General features: G+C 38.0%; 1 protein-coding gene and 1 long non-coding RNA gene across 3 annotated transcripts; one reads left to right on the forward strand and one right to left on the reverse strand.

Annotated features, from left to right (window-relative positions):
* Positions 1-1,622: 1,622 nt before the first annotated feature.
* On the forward strand, positions 1,623-5,946 carry LOC142638473 (plastoglobule-localized metallopeptidase 48, chloroplastic). 2 transcript variants are annotated; one of them, XM_075812502.1, is made up of 9 exons: positions 1,623-2,055; positions 2,307-2,364; positions 2,543-2,610; positions 3,400-3,579; positions 3,800-3,896; positions 4,481-4,590; positions 4,690-4,823; positions 4,907-5,085; positions 5,527-5,946. In XM_075812502.1, exons 1-8 carry the CDS (start codon positions 1,828-1,830, stop codon positions 5,040-5,042), a joined length of 1,011 nt encoding a protein of 336 aa, XP_075668617.1. In that variant the 5' UTR covers positions 1,623-1,827; the 3' UTR covers positions 5,043-5,085; positions 5,527-5,946. The 2 variants fall into 2 exon arrangements, with proteins under 2 accessions (XP_075668617.1, XP_075668626.1); XM_075812511.1 differs by having other exon boundaries at positions 1,676-2,055; positions 5,475-5,946.
* Positions 5,947-13,690: 7,744 nt separating this feature from the next.
* Positions 13,691-14,348, reverse strand: LOC142617959 (uncharacterized). The gene is made up of 2 exons (XR_012841117.1): positions 13,833-14,348; positions 13,691-13,750 (listed from the first exon to the last, which is right to left on the reverse strand). It is a non-coding gene; the product is annotated as an uncharacterized LOC142617959 (long non-coding RNA).
* Positions 14,349-14,984: the final 636 nt, after the last annotated feature.

Consider the following 14,984-nt stretch of genomic DNA (forward strand, 5'->3'; position numbering starts at 1 on the left):
ATTTAAATCTAATTTGAAAACACTTCCAATCCATTTAAAACTAATCTAGATTTTCTTTTTCCTACAAAAACTTATTACTAGTATAAATATAAATTGAAATGAAATTTTGTTTATCATATTCTAAAAGAATTAGTTGTTCATATCTTATTGAAAAATATAAAAATGAAACAAGTTTATTGCATAGCAATGGCAAAAATTAAGTTAAAAAGTAACAAGATATTTTACATTTTCTAGTATAAAAAATCATTAATGAACAATTTGCATACTCTAACAAATAATATCCTTATAAGCCTCTTTTTTTTAAAAGTTGTCCAAAAAAAAAAAAAAAAGATTAAGTAGTGTAAAAACTAGAAATGTAAGGGCCTAAGCTCACTTAGAATAGTATTGCCTGGATCTTCAAATGAAGCCTAAACAATGAATTTTTAATAGAGCGGGATTCTAAATCAAGTACAACGCTGAGATTGCTCTAAGTCTAAAGTTAACGCAGCTTAAATGAGGAATAATGAAACGGGAATTTTATGAAAACGCAACCTTAGGCAAGTTCGAGGATGGGTCTAGTATTGATAAGTTAAAATGAAACTGCTTTATAGGGTACTACTTTGCTCACTCACTTGTTCCTTTTTTCATTGAAAAATGTTCAACCCCTTTTTTATGGGTGGTTTCCCTCCTTATATAGCTCATTTCCTTACATCTTAGCCCTCCACCTATACATCTCAATGGATTCTTTAAGATACGTGTCTCACCAAGACCCTTTTGGAGGTAGTAGAGAGAGTTACTAGCTGTGAAATTACTGTTTAAGGGTCATTTCCTCATTAATGCAGTTGGTTAGGTTGGTGCAGAGTACTGAATGCAAAGATGGGAGGTGTCTTTTTCAAGAAACTTCCTCCCACCACCTTTGCAGGTCTTGTATCCTTCTACTGCTATCCCTTCTCTAATCCTTGTATCTTTAAGGGATGTCAGTCGTCCTTTGGCTTTCTTGTTCTCCTTGGGTAGGCACGATCCTCGAAGTTTGCTTTCCTATTCTCACCTTGATTGGGCAAATTCACCCTCGAATTAGACTCCTTGGTCCTCGGTCCCCACAAGTATTATTCAACTTATTTAAGAACTTTAGTATACATCTAATTATTATTATGTTTTTAAATGAATTTATATGTAGGCATTCTTGTTTGGACAATCCAAAAGCATATATCTGGAATCATCAACAATGAATTTAAAGATTTTGTTATTAAAATTCAAACCATAAATATTTAAAAATAATCCTATATTACATTTAAACTTATTTTCTCAGTTGAATTGAAGTATTTTCTATAAAACTCCATTAACTCTGAATCTTTGATTCCTTGAATTGAGTGATTTAATTAGTAGTTAATTTTTTATTTTTACTAATACCACATCATATAATTTGAAATATAACATGGTTGGTTTTAAAAAATGACAAAAAATGAGGATAAGAAAAATCAAGGGATTAAATAATTGATACAATCAATTCATTAAAAATAAAATAAAATTTGAGTTCGCAAAAAAAAAAAAAAAACAGACGAGGATGACACAATAGTCAACTGAAAACGAAATGGCGCGAAGCCGTTGCCATGAGTAGGCTGTGGACGCAAACGCACATACGCCTCACTCCAAACATAGATCACGCTTCTCATTCGTGCTTTGGCTGCGTGCGTGTGCGTCTCTCTCTGTCTCTTACTGTGCTTTCATCACCAAAAAACGAAAATTTTCAAAACGCTTTTCTAAGTCTGAACTTCTACTACTACTACAACTACAACTACTTCTTTCTCTTTTTCCAGCTCTCTCAGCTTCAGCTTCAATCAATTATCAATGGCTTCCGTGCCTCTCTCCTCTCTCTGTTTCTCCCAAACCCCCAAATCTCTCTGTTTCAGCTTCGTCGCCTCCGATAACCTTAGGTTTTCTTCGTCTTCGCTTCGATTCTTAACGCCAAAGAAGAATCGCACCAGGATTAGGGTTTCGGTTTGTAGAGCCGCGTCGCCGTCGCTTGTCTTTCGCAACCTCGACGCCGATGATTTTCGTCATCCACTTGATAAGCAGGTTTGAGTCTGACTGACTGACTGACTGACTGATTGACTTCAATTTTGTTACTGATGATTTCTTCGCTTTCTGTTCGTTTATCGAGAAATTACTTTGACTAAGTATTTCTACATGTTTTCTCAGCAAACAGACAGTGGGATTAAGCTTGTTATGGCTGGTTTATTAACTTATATTTGCAATAGTGGAGTGCTTAGAGTTTCTCTGTGATCTAATTATTACTATTGTTTTGGTTTAATTTTGAATTTGTGCAGAACACGCTGATATTGAGAGCGATTCCAGGGTTGAATGAACTCGGAAAGGCTCTACTAGGTAATTAATTTAGGAAATGAATGGCTACGCTTTTGTCTGTGTTTTCGATATGAACTTGACGATGAGTTATTTTAAATCTTAATTTTTTTGGAAATGCTGTGTTCTAGTTGGATAAGATTTGAGTGTAAATTCTGGTGATGTTACTTTAATGATGATGGATCGAAATGCGTCGTTGCAGGAACTGTTGCCGAGCAGGTCATGCTTCTGGAGAATATAGGGACATCGGTTCTTGTTTCTAAAGATCAGGTAATATGCAATGCTTTTTTGACGAAGAATATTGTAGAGGAAGATGTATATCTTGTTCGAGTTGGAGCCATGTGTTCATTTTCTTTTACTGGGTCTCTTTGTGAATGTACTAAGTGTTGCTAGTGGATTCTTGTTTTGTACATTTATTGGAGAATTCCAAAGCAGAGATGAACATGGAATTCAATCTTTGTTACATCTATAATCTTCATTGTAATGTGTATACTTTGTGCTCTGTTCACGTTAGTTTTTCTAGAAGTCTATGGAATACTCTTGTTCAGGATGTTTGTGTTTTCTTTTACTCATCAGAATATGGTTATTCATATTTCTTTTCTTTAACTCCTTGAAAGTGCAAGGGTCTCACATAAGTTTGTCCTTCTGACATCAAATTGTGTTCATGTTGTTGCTTGATAATTTTTTAGTAATATTTTTTGTTGTTGCCTGATAAGTATATGTATGGGATATTAATTGAAAGAACTTAGTTTTCATTAGTCATGCTTGTTGTCCAACAGAAGTAAGGTGGCATTTCCAACTCATCCCATATTATTACCAATGTCGTGCCATTTTCCAAATGGGTGAGGCACATCTTTAAAAATATTTTAACTCTACTTATAAGATATATATGAGGGACTTACCATATTGGTCAAATTTCTTGTGTCTATAGAGATGATAATTGTTTTAGGTATGTTCAATTAAGTTTTCATCCCTTGGTGAAAGACATGAATGTGAAAATCATGTTTTCTTGTTATCAACTTATCTAATGGCATTAAATTTATGTTCTTCATCTATCAGCTTTCTGATCTTCATAGATTAATGATGGAGGCTGCGGAGGTATTGAACATTGAGGCTCCTGATCTGTATGTCCGACAAAGTCCTGTACCAAATGCATATACTTTAGCTGTAAGTGGTAAAAGGCCATTTGTTGTTGTTCATACCAGCCTTGTGGAGCTTCTGACGCAGAAGGAATTGCAGGTCTATTTTTTCATCTCTTTGTTACAAACATGTTTGTGATTCTTTTTTCACCTGTTGCAATCCTTCCCTTTTAGCATTCTTTTCTATTGCTTGAAATCTATGTCATAGTTAATGTGCTTTTCTGTCCATTCATTTAATTGCCTACATACAAAATTCTATTGAAAGTTCTATATAATATTATGAAATGTTATTAACTTCCTGCCAGTCTACTGCTATTTAGGCTGTTCTGGCTCATGAGTTGGGTCACCTGAAATGCGACCATGGTGTATGGCTTACATATGCAAATATTCTTACCCTTGGGGCTTATTCTGTACCTGGTAGGTCATTTGGTGCTTTATGCTTGTTCAGGTGAATGCATACTATTTTCCTTAGTCTTTACTTATACCAAAAATAAAGGGTAAATGCATACTATTACCATACATTTCATTATTATGGGATTGTGATGGACATATTGACATAGTTAATTAAGAAAAAAGGGTCTGGTTCCTGAACCACAAAATGATTGGATTTCAGACTGCACTATAAGATCTTTCAGGTGCTGAGGTGCATTTTATTTGGCAGATCACAAGTGGATATATAAAATTTGTTTGTCTGACTGTGAGGAGAATGCAGCTGTTACATTGTGTGTTTGTGTATGTAAGTGCTCTGAATGTCTGCATGTGGCCAAATGTAGCCAACCATTCGTATTAGGGAATAATTATTAGAATCTGGTTCTGTTTCCCAATATTTCCTATTATCTGAGAAGTGTAGAGCTAGGGGACTCTTTAATGATATTCATGATTAAAATTCTGCTTGTCACTTAGTAAGATGATTGAGCTTGTTATTGCTTTATTGATACTTGGTTTCTGGGTTAAATTATCAAATTGCATCACAGTGTTTTTAAAGTCCATGACTTTTTCAGGTCTTGGTGCGCTAATAGCTCAGAGCTTAGAGGAACAATTGTTCCGCTGGCTCCGAGCAGCAGAGTTGACTTGTGATCGTGCAGCCCTTCTTGTTGCTCAAGACCCTAAGGTATATGGATATTAAAAACTTAAACTACGCATTTTACTATTATCTGTTGTATACCAGTTTGATTGATTATCTGATTTTCATTTGACACTCCCACAAGAGGTGGTCATCTCTGTGCTTATGAAATTAGCTGGGGGATGCCCATCTATGGCTGATCAATTGAATGTGGATGCATTCTTGGAGCAAGCTCGTTCTTACGACAGAGCTTCCTCAAGCCCAGTTGGCTGGTATATAAGGTGAGCAACCATTCATGCAGACAACATAAATTGGGTTGTTATTTATCTTTGTTACCGATGCCTAATCTACTTATGCTTTCCAGAAATGCTCAAACAAGGCAACTTTCACATCCTCTGCCTGTTCTACGTGCTCGTGAGATTGATGAATGGTCTAGGAGTCAAGATTACAGATCCCTTCTGAAACGTGCCATGCCAATCAATTCTATACAAAAGGTTTAGCTTTGCTCAGAGGATAGAGTTTAAAAACCAAAACAGTGCCATGGTTAGCTTTCAAACTTAATTTGCCTTATTTCTTCTGAAACCTTACACTTGCAGAAAGTAGTCTATTCTGGTAAAAACATGCACCATATAAAGTCATACAGTAATTTTACTTATTGCATTGTTGTGCACATGGCAAATTACTTTTGACTTGGTTGTGGGGTGTAATGCCCCTAGGGCTTGAAGGTGATAATTCATAGTGAGATGAGACGCTGTTTATTTTCTAGTAGAACAAAATGTTGACATAGATGGCATCTCATCAACTTCAGCCACTGGGAAATAGTAGTTGGACTTTATCAAATGGCATCTTAGTATCTTACACACCCTAACCTCATGCATTCAGACCTATATACCGCTTCATTTTTATTGAGCCCTTGTCTGATATTTATTCAGGTGTCCTTATTATATTCTCGCTGACTTATCTTCTTGTGTCAAAACTCAAAAGGCTACCCCAGGCCAGGGGGAAGGGGGGCAGGTATCATTGAGAGGTTTTGCTTAGATTTCGACACTGCAGCAAAATGTTGGCGTATCAAATTACAGAACATTTACAAATGGAAGTTATACTGTCTTGTTTTGTTGGTCAACCTTGTGTAATTATAAAAGAAGTTAGTTTTGAGAACGCATTGCCATGTATTATAACCATTGTTGTAAATCTAGGTAGTCATACATTTTTCTTTTTTCTCCCTCCCTTATACAGTTACTTGGAATCTGTATCTGTTTTCTGATGGCGCCAAAATGTTGAAGGTCAAGATTAAGTAACATTCAAGTGATATGGGTATGTAAGTATCGATATGGTCATAAACAATGTATAGACAATGCAGTTCCTTTATATGCCTGCATAAAGCTCAGTCAAGAATTGAGGCCTTGTGTGTGTGTGTGTTTTGTTTACTCTAAAAGTTGCTTAAATTGTGAACACAATTGACGCTTGTGCTGCAAAAATCCCAGGGTGAGTATTCAGGTGACATCCATAAATCAATCTTTTGCGCGCCCGCCCGGGGGGGTGGGGGGTGGGGGGTGTATGCCGCTTTGTGCATGCCTCGTCAACCAGTTTCATAGATGTCTTGTGTGAAAGTGAAAGCACCTTAGCAAACAATTTCAAAAAAATTTCAATTTTGAATGATATGAGATATCGGGTTCAAATCCTACCTACAAAAAAAAGGTCAATTGATTTTTTAGCCGATTGATAAAAGCAATCATCATTGAGTGGACTACATGGGTTTAAATTTTACCGTATGTAATAAAAAAAAGTACGATTAGAAGTGAAACTCTAACTTTTAAAAGATACTTTAAGAAGACTGTCATTTGCCATGTACATAAAAGATCATAAGCATATAAATGTTCTACATCAAATTATGTCTTAAGACAAACGTTTTTCTGATTTTGATCACTACATAAATATTATTTGATCTTATTTTGAAAATGAAATTCAACAAACAAGCATAGTAAATGGTAAGAACAGTACGATCAGCATGAACTACAAAATTTCCAACCAAAAAAAAAGAAAAAGGCTTGAACTACAAAATTATTAATCTTTATCAGACCTTTATTACATAAAAGACAATAAAGAATTTGTGGGAGTATTGAATATGATCATGGGAAGGTTCTTATTTAGCTTTACTTTGATGTCTTGGGAGTATGCATAGAACTAGAGTACTTAAGGAAATATATTCTGCACGATACAATGTGAATCTTTATCAGAAACTTCTTATTTCTTAATGATTCAATAATGGGAGTAAGAATTTGAGCCGTTGATGTTTTTATTGAAAACACTAAGAAACGTCAGCTTAGCTCGAAACTTTTATTATTATTATTATTTCACAATCTTTCCATGTTCCACAATCCTGTCCTAATTTTGTCTCACATATCCCACATTCACGTTATTTGTTCCAAAAGAGAAAACTATAATTTACCCCTTTATTTGGTCATATCATAATTTTATCTAAAAAATTTAAACTAATACATTTGATTCCCCAAAGTTTTGATTAAATTGTTAGGGTTCTGTCTAAATTAATTGATTTTGCATTTAGTGGACAAACTTTTCAATTACAACTTACCCCTTTATGGTTGGCCGTGTCACAATTTAGTTCCACCACCGCATCACAATTACTACGTTTTGATTTTCAAATGTTCAATTTGAAATCAAATCATTAAGGGGTCTTTGGATGGAATCCTAACCATTTTATTTTAGTCCAAACTTTAGGAATTCAAATGTAACAATTGAAATTTTGTGAACTAAATTATAATAAGGTAACAATAAGATGTGGGATAAATTGTAATTTTGCTAATAATTAAAACTATAATTGTGGATAACAGTTATGGTTTATGAACATGCCTTTTCAAAAGACTAAAAACTAAGTAGATACACCACCGCGCACTCTTGGTGCGGTGGTCACTCCACAAATATAAATGCTTGTGAGGTATGGGGGAGTAAGGGTCGGGGTTTAAGTCTTCAGGAGGAAGTTTTACACACATATACACTTAGATTAAACTAGAGTAAAAATTCTATTTTGTATTAAAAAGAAAAAAAACTAAGCAAATACGTGTCCTATTTGTCCTATTGTCACCACTTTCTATACATTCTTAAAAGTTTCACATGCCAATTAAGAGTCATGAGGGGCTTCTTCCTATAAATTCTCATCACCCTCTTTAATGCACTGCACAGATAAACAACTAATACAGCTATGGCTTCCATTTCCCACCTCCCATTTTTTTCTTATGCCTTTGCTTCCCTTCTCTTTTTATCCACTCTCCTGAGTTTGAGTCATGCCTCTCTTGAACAACCATCTTCTGCAAAGTGTCCAATTCCAGCATCACTTGATCCTAACTCTAACATATCTTTAGGTACTCCACAATTATCACATTCTGAGGCATCTATTGAGCAACCGTCTTCTATAAAGTGCCCAATTCCAGCGTCACTTGAACCTAACTCTAATATATCTTCAGGTACTCCACAATTATCACATTCTGATATTCTACCGGATTCAGAGCCATTGCCTGGGATCCTAGACAGTGAAACCTTGGTTGCATCTACTGAGCAACAATCTTCAATAAAGCCTCCAATTCCAGCATCACATGAGCCTGACCCTGATAGATCTTCAACTACACCCTCATTGCACTCTGATATCGTACCCAATTCCAGGAAGTTGATGGTTTACCAAGGAAGATGAATGGTGTATAATTTCATCCATCAATCTTCTAAATAAATAATAAATAGTAAGCATGAACAAGGGGTACTGAGGGATATTTGATAGAGTGCTACTTATTTTTATCTTTACTGTATACCCATGTTAGGCCTTGGTTTCTCATAAATAAATTGTGTCAATTCTTAAAACGTTCAAATAGTAATATCATCTTTTTTTATTAGATATATTTAAGATTTTTTTTTTATTAGATAGATTTAAGAAGGTTAACAGTTTTTTTTTTTTTTTTTGTGAGAAGAAACAATTCGCATAAACTAGGCATATATTTGTACCAAATTTAAACCCCTCAATAACCATTTCTTTGATAGCTGCGTATTGAGGTGGAAGGCTTTTTGTTAGAGATGGATTAAATGCAAGACATGAGTAAGACTGTTCGTGATCCTGAACTAAAGAAATAATTCAAAAGATTAAATTCTGGTGAAAAGCACCAAATACACATGGTTCATGGCAGCATGTAGCTCTAACAAAGAATATATTATATACCATAGTAAACCACAATGAGAGGAACATATAAAAGAGTCGTTCGTCAGCTACGGATGAATCATACTGCATAAACACCGTTGCTGAAATGGGTACCAAAGGGAGATTAAAAATATCACAATCTGAACAATTTGACATTTCACAAACTTCTGCTTGTAACTGAAAATCAGATACAAGTTTGACTACTGTGATGTGGTTACCTTACCCTACATTTTGAATTACAAATTACAATAAACACAAAACTGCATCTTAGATAGGTAAGTAGTAAGAGTTGGACTCGATCTTGCTTAACCTTCATAAAATTTTCTTGGCTGATCCAGTCCCTTACTCTGCGAAGTAATAAATTGTGAAAACAGCTTGAGCCCCCTAATGGCAAAATATCCAATGCAGGAGTTATTAGAGTCTCTAAATGCTGATTTCAAGTTATAAACCCAACCAACTGTAAGTTGTCATGCTGCTTCTAAATTAACTAGAAACCTAGTAACAATCTCAATTGATGTTTTGACTTAGGGAACAAAGTGTGTCAGTACTCAGGAGTCCATGTACTTCAGGATACAAGGCAGATTTTACATGATTAGATCACACTAATCAGTATCAAATACCCCAAGGTCCTATCCCTCAACTCCCTCTTTAGAATGAATTTCGGTTAAAATTTTTTTTTGAATCAATCTTTTTATTAATTTTGTTTTATTTACTAAACAATGCTTAAATTTTTTTATTGAAAAATACATTATTTCTTCTCTTTTTTTCCTAGTTCATTTACTAATTTCAGTTATGAGAATTTAAAAAAAAAAATGTAGGCTAACCATGTCCGTGCGTTTGGGTATTTGATATAGCTAAGAGAACAATGAATAAATGATGTCCTGACAATCTTTTTTTTTTTTTGGGTAAACAGGGGAACTTTCATAAAACACTAAACATGAACAACATGGTCATAGGCCTCTCCAGTAGAATCAAGACTCAAAAGCAAGGAAACTTTCGCCGGGGGGTCTAAGAAAATTACAAAGTCTTGGGATAGCAAAGCTCTACTTCGAACGAGCGCATCAGCGCATTTATTCTCCTCACAATAACAATGATTAATTTGGACTCTAGGAATAAGGCCTAATTCGGTCTTACAATCACTTACTAAAGCATCAATGCAATTCCGATGGCCATCTGGTTTCTGCAGAAGATCAACAGTAAGTTTGGCATCCAATTCGATGATGACAGCAAGAAGCTTGAGAGCTATGCATAATCTGAGTCCATTGCATAATGCCCAAAGTTCCACAGCCACACTAGTCGAAAACCCCACATTTCTAGCATAACCTTTCAGCCACTCTCCATTATCATTTCGGATTAAGCCCCCGCCACTTGCCTTCCCCTGGTTGCCAAGCAAAGAGCCATCTGAGTTAAGCTTGAACCAGCCAGGAGGAGGAAAATGCCAATTGATTGCAATTTGCCTTCGGTTGGAGGTCTGTTTTGCATTAATACCGATGTAAGCAAACTCCGTTGCTTTAGTGAGGACATCAGCCTTTAGATTTCGCTGCCCACTCTCTTGTCTAAACACCACACCATTCCTATTCAGCCATAATGTCCATATACCAAAAGAAAAGATGATACCCCATCTGATATCCGAATTAGGAGAGGATTTAGTGTAGCATCAATTTAGATGAAGCCATTCCGATAAGTTTAAGCCAAAGAAAATGGAAGCAGCCATAGGAGGAGATAAAGAGTACCAGAGACTACAAGGAACATGGCAATCTCTAAGGATGTGTAAAATGGACTCTGAACCATCCCTACACAGCTGGCACACCGATGAAACTTCCATACCCCTTGCTGCAAGAACAGAGCTGACTGGAATGCTCTTGTGTAGGCACTGCCATACAAAGCACTTAATTTTTGGGATAGTGAAGGTCTTCCAAATCTAGTCCCCATCAAAGTAGCCTGAGAAGTGATCTTCCTCTTCCACGCATGCAATTTTATAAGCTTCTTTCAATTCAAAATTCCCACTCGAAGATGAAGACCAAGTAATGTGATCCGCATTTTGAGCATAAAAGGAGATGGGGGTAGCCATAATTTCTGAGATCAATCTGTCAAGGAAGGAGAAAGAGCAACCACGCCGATTCCAACCCGAGAACCTAGTCACATCTTTCAAGGCAGTCAGCTCTTCCCCCCTATTAAGGGGTCTTGCATTTAAACTCTGAAGCGGGCCTCTATTCAACCATTTATCAAACTAGAGAGAAAGATTGATGTCCTTGCCAACTACCCATTTCACTCCTTTATTGAAAACTGATTTACCCTTACGGACAGCTGACCAAGTAGTTGAACAAGACTTGAAAGATTGAGCATTGGACAGCTTCCTCGGGGAGCAATACTTTTGAGAGAGGACTCTAGCCCAAAGAGAGGAAGACTTAGTATGAAGACGCCAATTTAACTTGGCTAGGTTGGCAATATTCTTAGCTTTGGCTGCTTGGATACCCAAACCCCCATCTTTCTTAGGCTTTGCAATTTTCTTCCAACTCACCAAATGCAGCTTCTTCTTGCTTTCTGACAAACCCCAAAGAAAATTGCGACTAAGTCTATCAATGCTATTCAAAATCTTTGCGGGAAGAGGTACACATTGCATGGCATAGGTGGGGATTGTAGTAGTAACGGCTTGGGTTAAAACAAGCCTATCGGCAAAGGAGAGCAGGTTAGCTTTCCACCCGGCAAGTCTGCTCAACAATAAACCCAAAGTCTTGGGGTACAACCGAGTGTTTAATAGGAAACCCCAGGTATTTCCCTAATGAAGGAGTAGAGCGGAAGCCCAAAGTATCACACAACTCAGCCCTAACATCAGAAGACACATTGGGAGAGAAGAAGACACGAGATTTCTCATGGCTAACCTTTTGGCTTGAAATACTACAAAAGGAGTCCAACACCTCCCTAATTGCCACACAATTTTTCCGGTCAGCCCTTGCAAAGAGAACTAAATCATCCGTGAAATATAAATGTGAGAAGGCTGGACCGCTCTAAGAAGCCTTGATGGGGTTCCAATGATTGGAATTACACTTATTAGCAATGGAGGCTCCCAAAACTTCCATACATAATATGAAAAGATAAAGGGAGAGGGGATCACCTTGTCTAATACCCCTGGAAGGAAGAAAAGGCTCAAAGGCACCACCATTGAACAAAATGGAAATAGACGAAGAAGAGACACAATTCATAATTAAGGTGATTAGTTGGTTGGGAATCTTGAACAGAGTGAGAGTGTTTCTAATGAAACTCCATTCAAGCCGGTCATAGGCTTTTTCCAAGTCTATTTTTATTGCCATACTCCCACCTCTACCTCTCTTCCTATACATGAAGTGAATAATCTCCTGCACAATAATGGCATTATCAACCCTTTCTGACCTGGCACAAAAGCTGTTTGAAGTGGAGAAACAAGTCCAGGAAGTAAGGGCCTTAGTCTAGCCACAATGATCTTGGTGACTATCTTATAAACCGTGTTACATAGGCTGATAGGACGATAATGATTGAAGGTCTCAGGGTTTTGACATTTAGGAATAAGAGTGATGATAGCCTGATTGAGGTAATCCGAAATCCTCCCTGAGGAAAAAATACCTTTCACTTCCTTTCGCACAGTGTCCCCAACCAATAACCAAAAGTGATGAAAAAACCCCGCATGAAGGCCATCAGGGCCAAGAGCTTTGAAAGCCTTGAGAGACCACAAACTAGCAGAAATATCATCATTGGATACTGGTCGGACAAGGGTCTCTGCCTCCTCCTCACTTAGACAGTTGTTCCAAAAAGGAGGATTCCAAGCAGACCTGAATGCATAGCTGTGGCTAGACGTAAAAAGATCCAAGTACCATTTTCTAATATAGCAAGCTATTGCTCTTTCCCCTTGAACCCAATTACCAACACTATCTTTCATGCACGAAATACGGTTTCTCCTTCTACGAACCAATGCTGAGGTGTGATAAAAACTAGTATTCCTATCACCTTCCACCAACCAAGTTATCCAGGATTTCATGGCCCAAAACTCCTCCAATTTGGCAATTTCGTAGAATTTAGCTCTCAAATCTCTCTCCAAATCCACCAGAAAATTATTAGGATTAACTGACAAGGCTGCTTGGATACCCCCAAGTCTGGCAAAGACTTTTTTCTTACGATGAAACAAATTCCCAAACACATTCGTGTTCCATATCCTAGCTTTATCCACAAAATTTGACGGCCATAGGGAGCCTAGTTAGGCTGGCCCATGCCTCTCTCACAACCCCCGGGAAGCCCGGGTGGGTTAGCCACATTGGCTAGAATTGAAAAGGGTGTGGAAACTTGACATCTTGACTCTTATTCAAACACAACAACATAGGGCAGTGATTAGAGTATGCCCTTTCAAGATGCTGGACAGATGCTTTAGGAAATAATCCATTCCACTCCGCGTTAACAAAAACTCTATCAATTCTTTCTTGGATGAGATGAGTTAAAGGACGCTGATTCGACCACCTGAATCGGATTCTAGAAAATCCAATGTCAATCATCCTACAAGAGTCAAGGCAATCTTGGAATCGTAAAGCTCTACTAATATTTATAGCTCTCCCCCTGAATTTATCCTCGCCCATTAGAACCTCATTGAAGTCCCTCGCTAGCACCCAGGGAAAGGAATGGAGGCCAGACACAGTCTTCAAATTATCCCTAAGAAGGCGCCTCTCTGCAAATCTCGGACTGGCGTAGACTGTAGACAGTAGCCATGGAGCATTGGAATAAATTGGAGTGACCAAAGCATGGATTTCTTGTTCCATCATCGATAATTTTGTTACACTGACCCAAGAGCTATCCCAAAGCAACCACAAGCCACCAAACAAACCAATAGTGTTAGCAAAAATTGCCCCATCAAAGGGCAACCTGTCAGCAATCCTTTTCGCCCTATCACCACTAGCTTTAGTCTCGGTTAGGATCAAAATAACAGGATTGTGAATACGGGTCAGCTCAATAACATTATTACAGAAGGTGGGGTTAAGAGTAGCCCTACAATTCCAAATAATTAAATAATAATTACAAAAACAAGTAATAGTAAATTAAAAAACTTAGGAGGATTTTGGAACCTCACCTCCTTCATCAAAAAGCATGTCCTCAATAGGCACCTCAGGGACCTCCAGCTTATCACAATGAAACTTTGCTTCTGCTATCTCCTTTGCCTCACCATTAGCCCTTTGCCTTGACTGGAGTGCCGGGTCAATCCGCTTCAGGGAGCAAGACAAGAAACGCGCAACGGCGTGCTCCGAGGGGCTTTGGCTTGCCTTATGAACACTCTCCAGCAGAGGCGGTCCTACTACCATTGAACTCGAGTTGATCTCCATCCCGTCTTCGTCGCCGTCTATTCCCATCAGCTCATCCACCTTCAGCTCTATTTGGCCATCACTAGGTTCGAAATTCTACTTCTCCCCAGGGGCGCTTGTATCAGACGAATTTACCATAGGATCGCATGAACCCCCAGGTTTGAATTCCCGAAACTCTAGAACCATAAATTCCGTTGAATACAAAGAGCTCATTTCGTTACCTACCGCAGTTGCCTGGGCGAATGGCTTGACACCCATCTCTCTAAAACTGCAGAAGATATTTTTGTGTTTTCTTTCCTACCCACAGCTTCTCGGGTTTTCTTTTTTGTCTCCATAGGTTTTGGGCTTGATGCAATGGGCCTAGAACCTATTACTTTAACCCTCCTGCATGGGCTTGTTCAAGGAACTGGGCTCATTAGTGTGCTTACCCTGGTTTGGACCATTATCCGGGCTTGAGAAGGATTTTGGCGCTCTCTCCTGGCTGACCCCATCATCTTTATCAGACTCCAGAGCATGCCTGAATGGATTAGGGGCATTGTTCAGCCTTGGGTTTCAGACATCGGGCCTAAAATGAAAGGTTTGACTTTCGCCTTTTGAAGCAATTCTGGTATGTCTCCTCTTACATGCAACAAGGACCCAAGTTCCAAAAGCACCCTCTGTTTCCTCTAACAGATTCTGTTTCTCTTTATCCTGGTTGTTTGCCGCTACAACTTCTGCCCCACCCTTCGTTGGAGAACTGATCTTATAGTGGCAATTCTTCGCCTTGTGTCCCACACGACCTCACGCAAAACACAGGGAACTAATCCCCTCATATTGGACAGGTTGGTCAATCCCCCCCATCTTCAGGAGTTTAACAATCGACTCAATGAAGTTTACCTGAACGCAAAGCCAGGCAAACCTTCCTCGGGATTCAGTTGTCGTGT

The sequence above is a fragment of the Castanea sativa genome, chromosome 1 (genome assembly GCF_040712315.1).
Source record: "Castanea sativa cultivar Marrone di Chiusa Pesio chromosome 1, ASM4071231v1".
NCBI lineage: Eukaryota > Viridiplantae > Streptophyta > Magnoliopsida > Fagales > Fagaceae > Castanea > Castanea sativa.

Bases quoted from the DNA above. Each gene is read 5' to 3' on its own strand.
- LOC142638473 (XM_075812502.1), top strand. From the start codon at position 1,828: ATGGCTTCCGTGCCTCTCTCCTCTCTCTGTTTCTCCCAAACCCCCAAA. The intron at 3,580-3,799 runs GTCTATTTTTTC...ACTGCTATTTAG, and splicing joins TGACGCAGAAGGAATTGCAG to GCTGTTCTGGCTCATGAGTT. The intron at 4,824-4,906 runs GTGAGCAACCAT...TATGCTTTCCAG, and splicing joins CCAGTTGGCTGGTATATAAG to AAATGCTCAAACAAGGCAAC.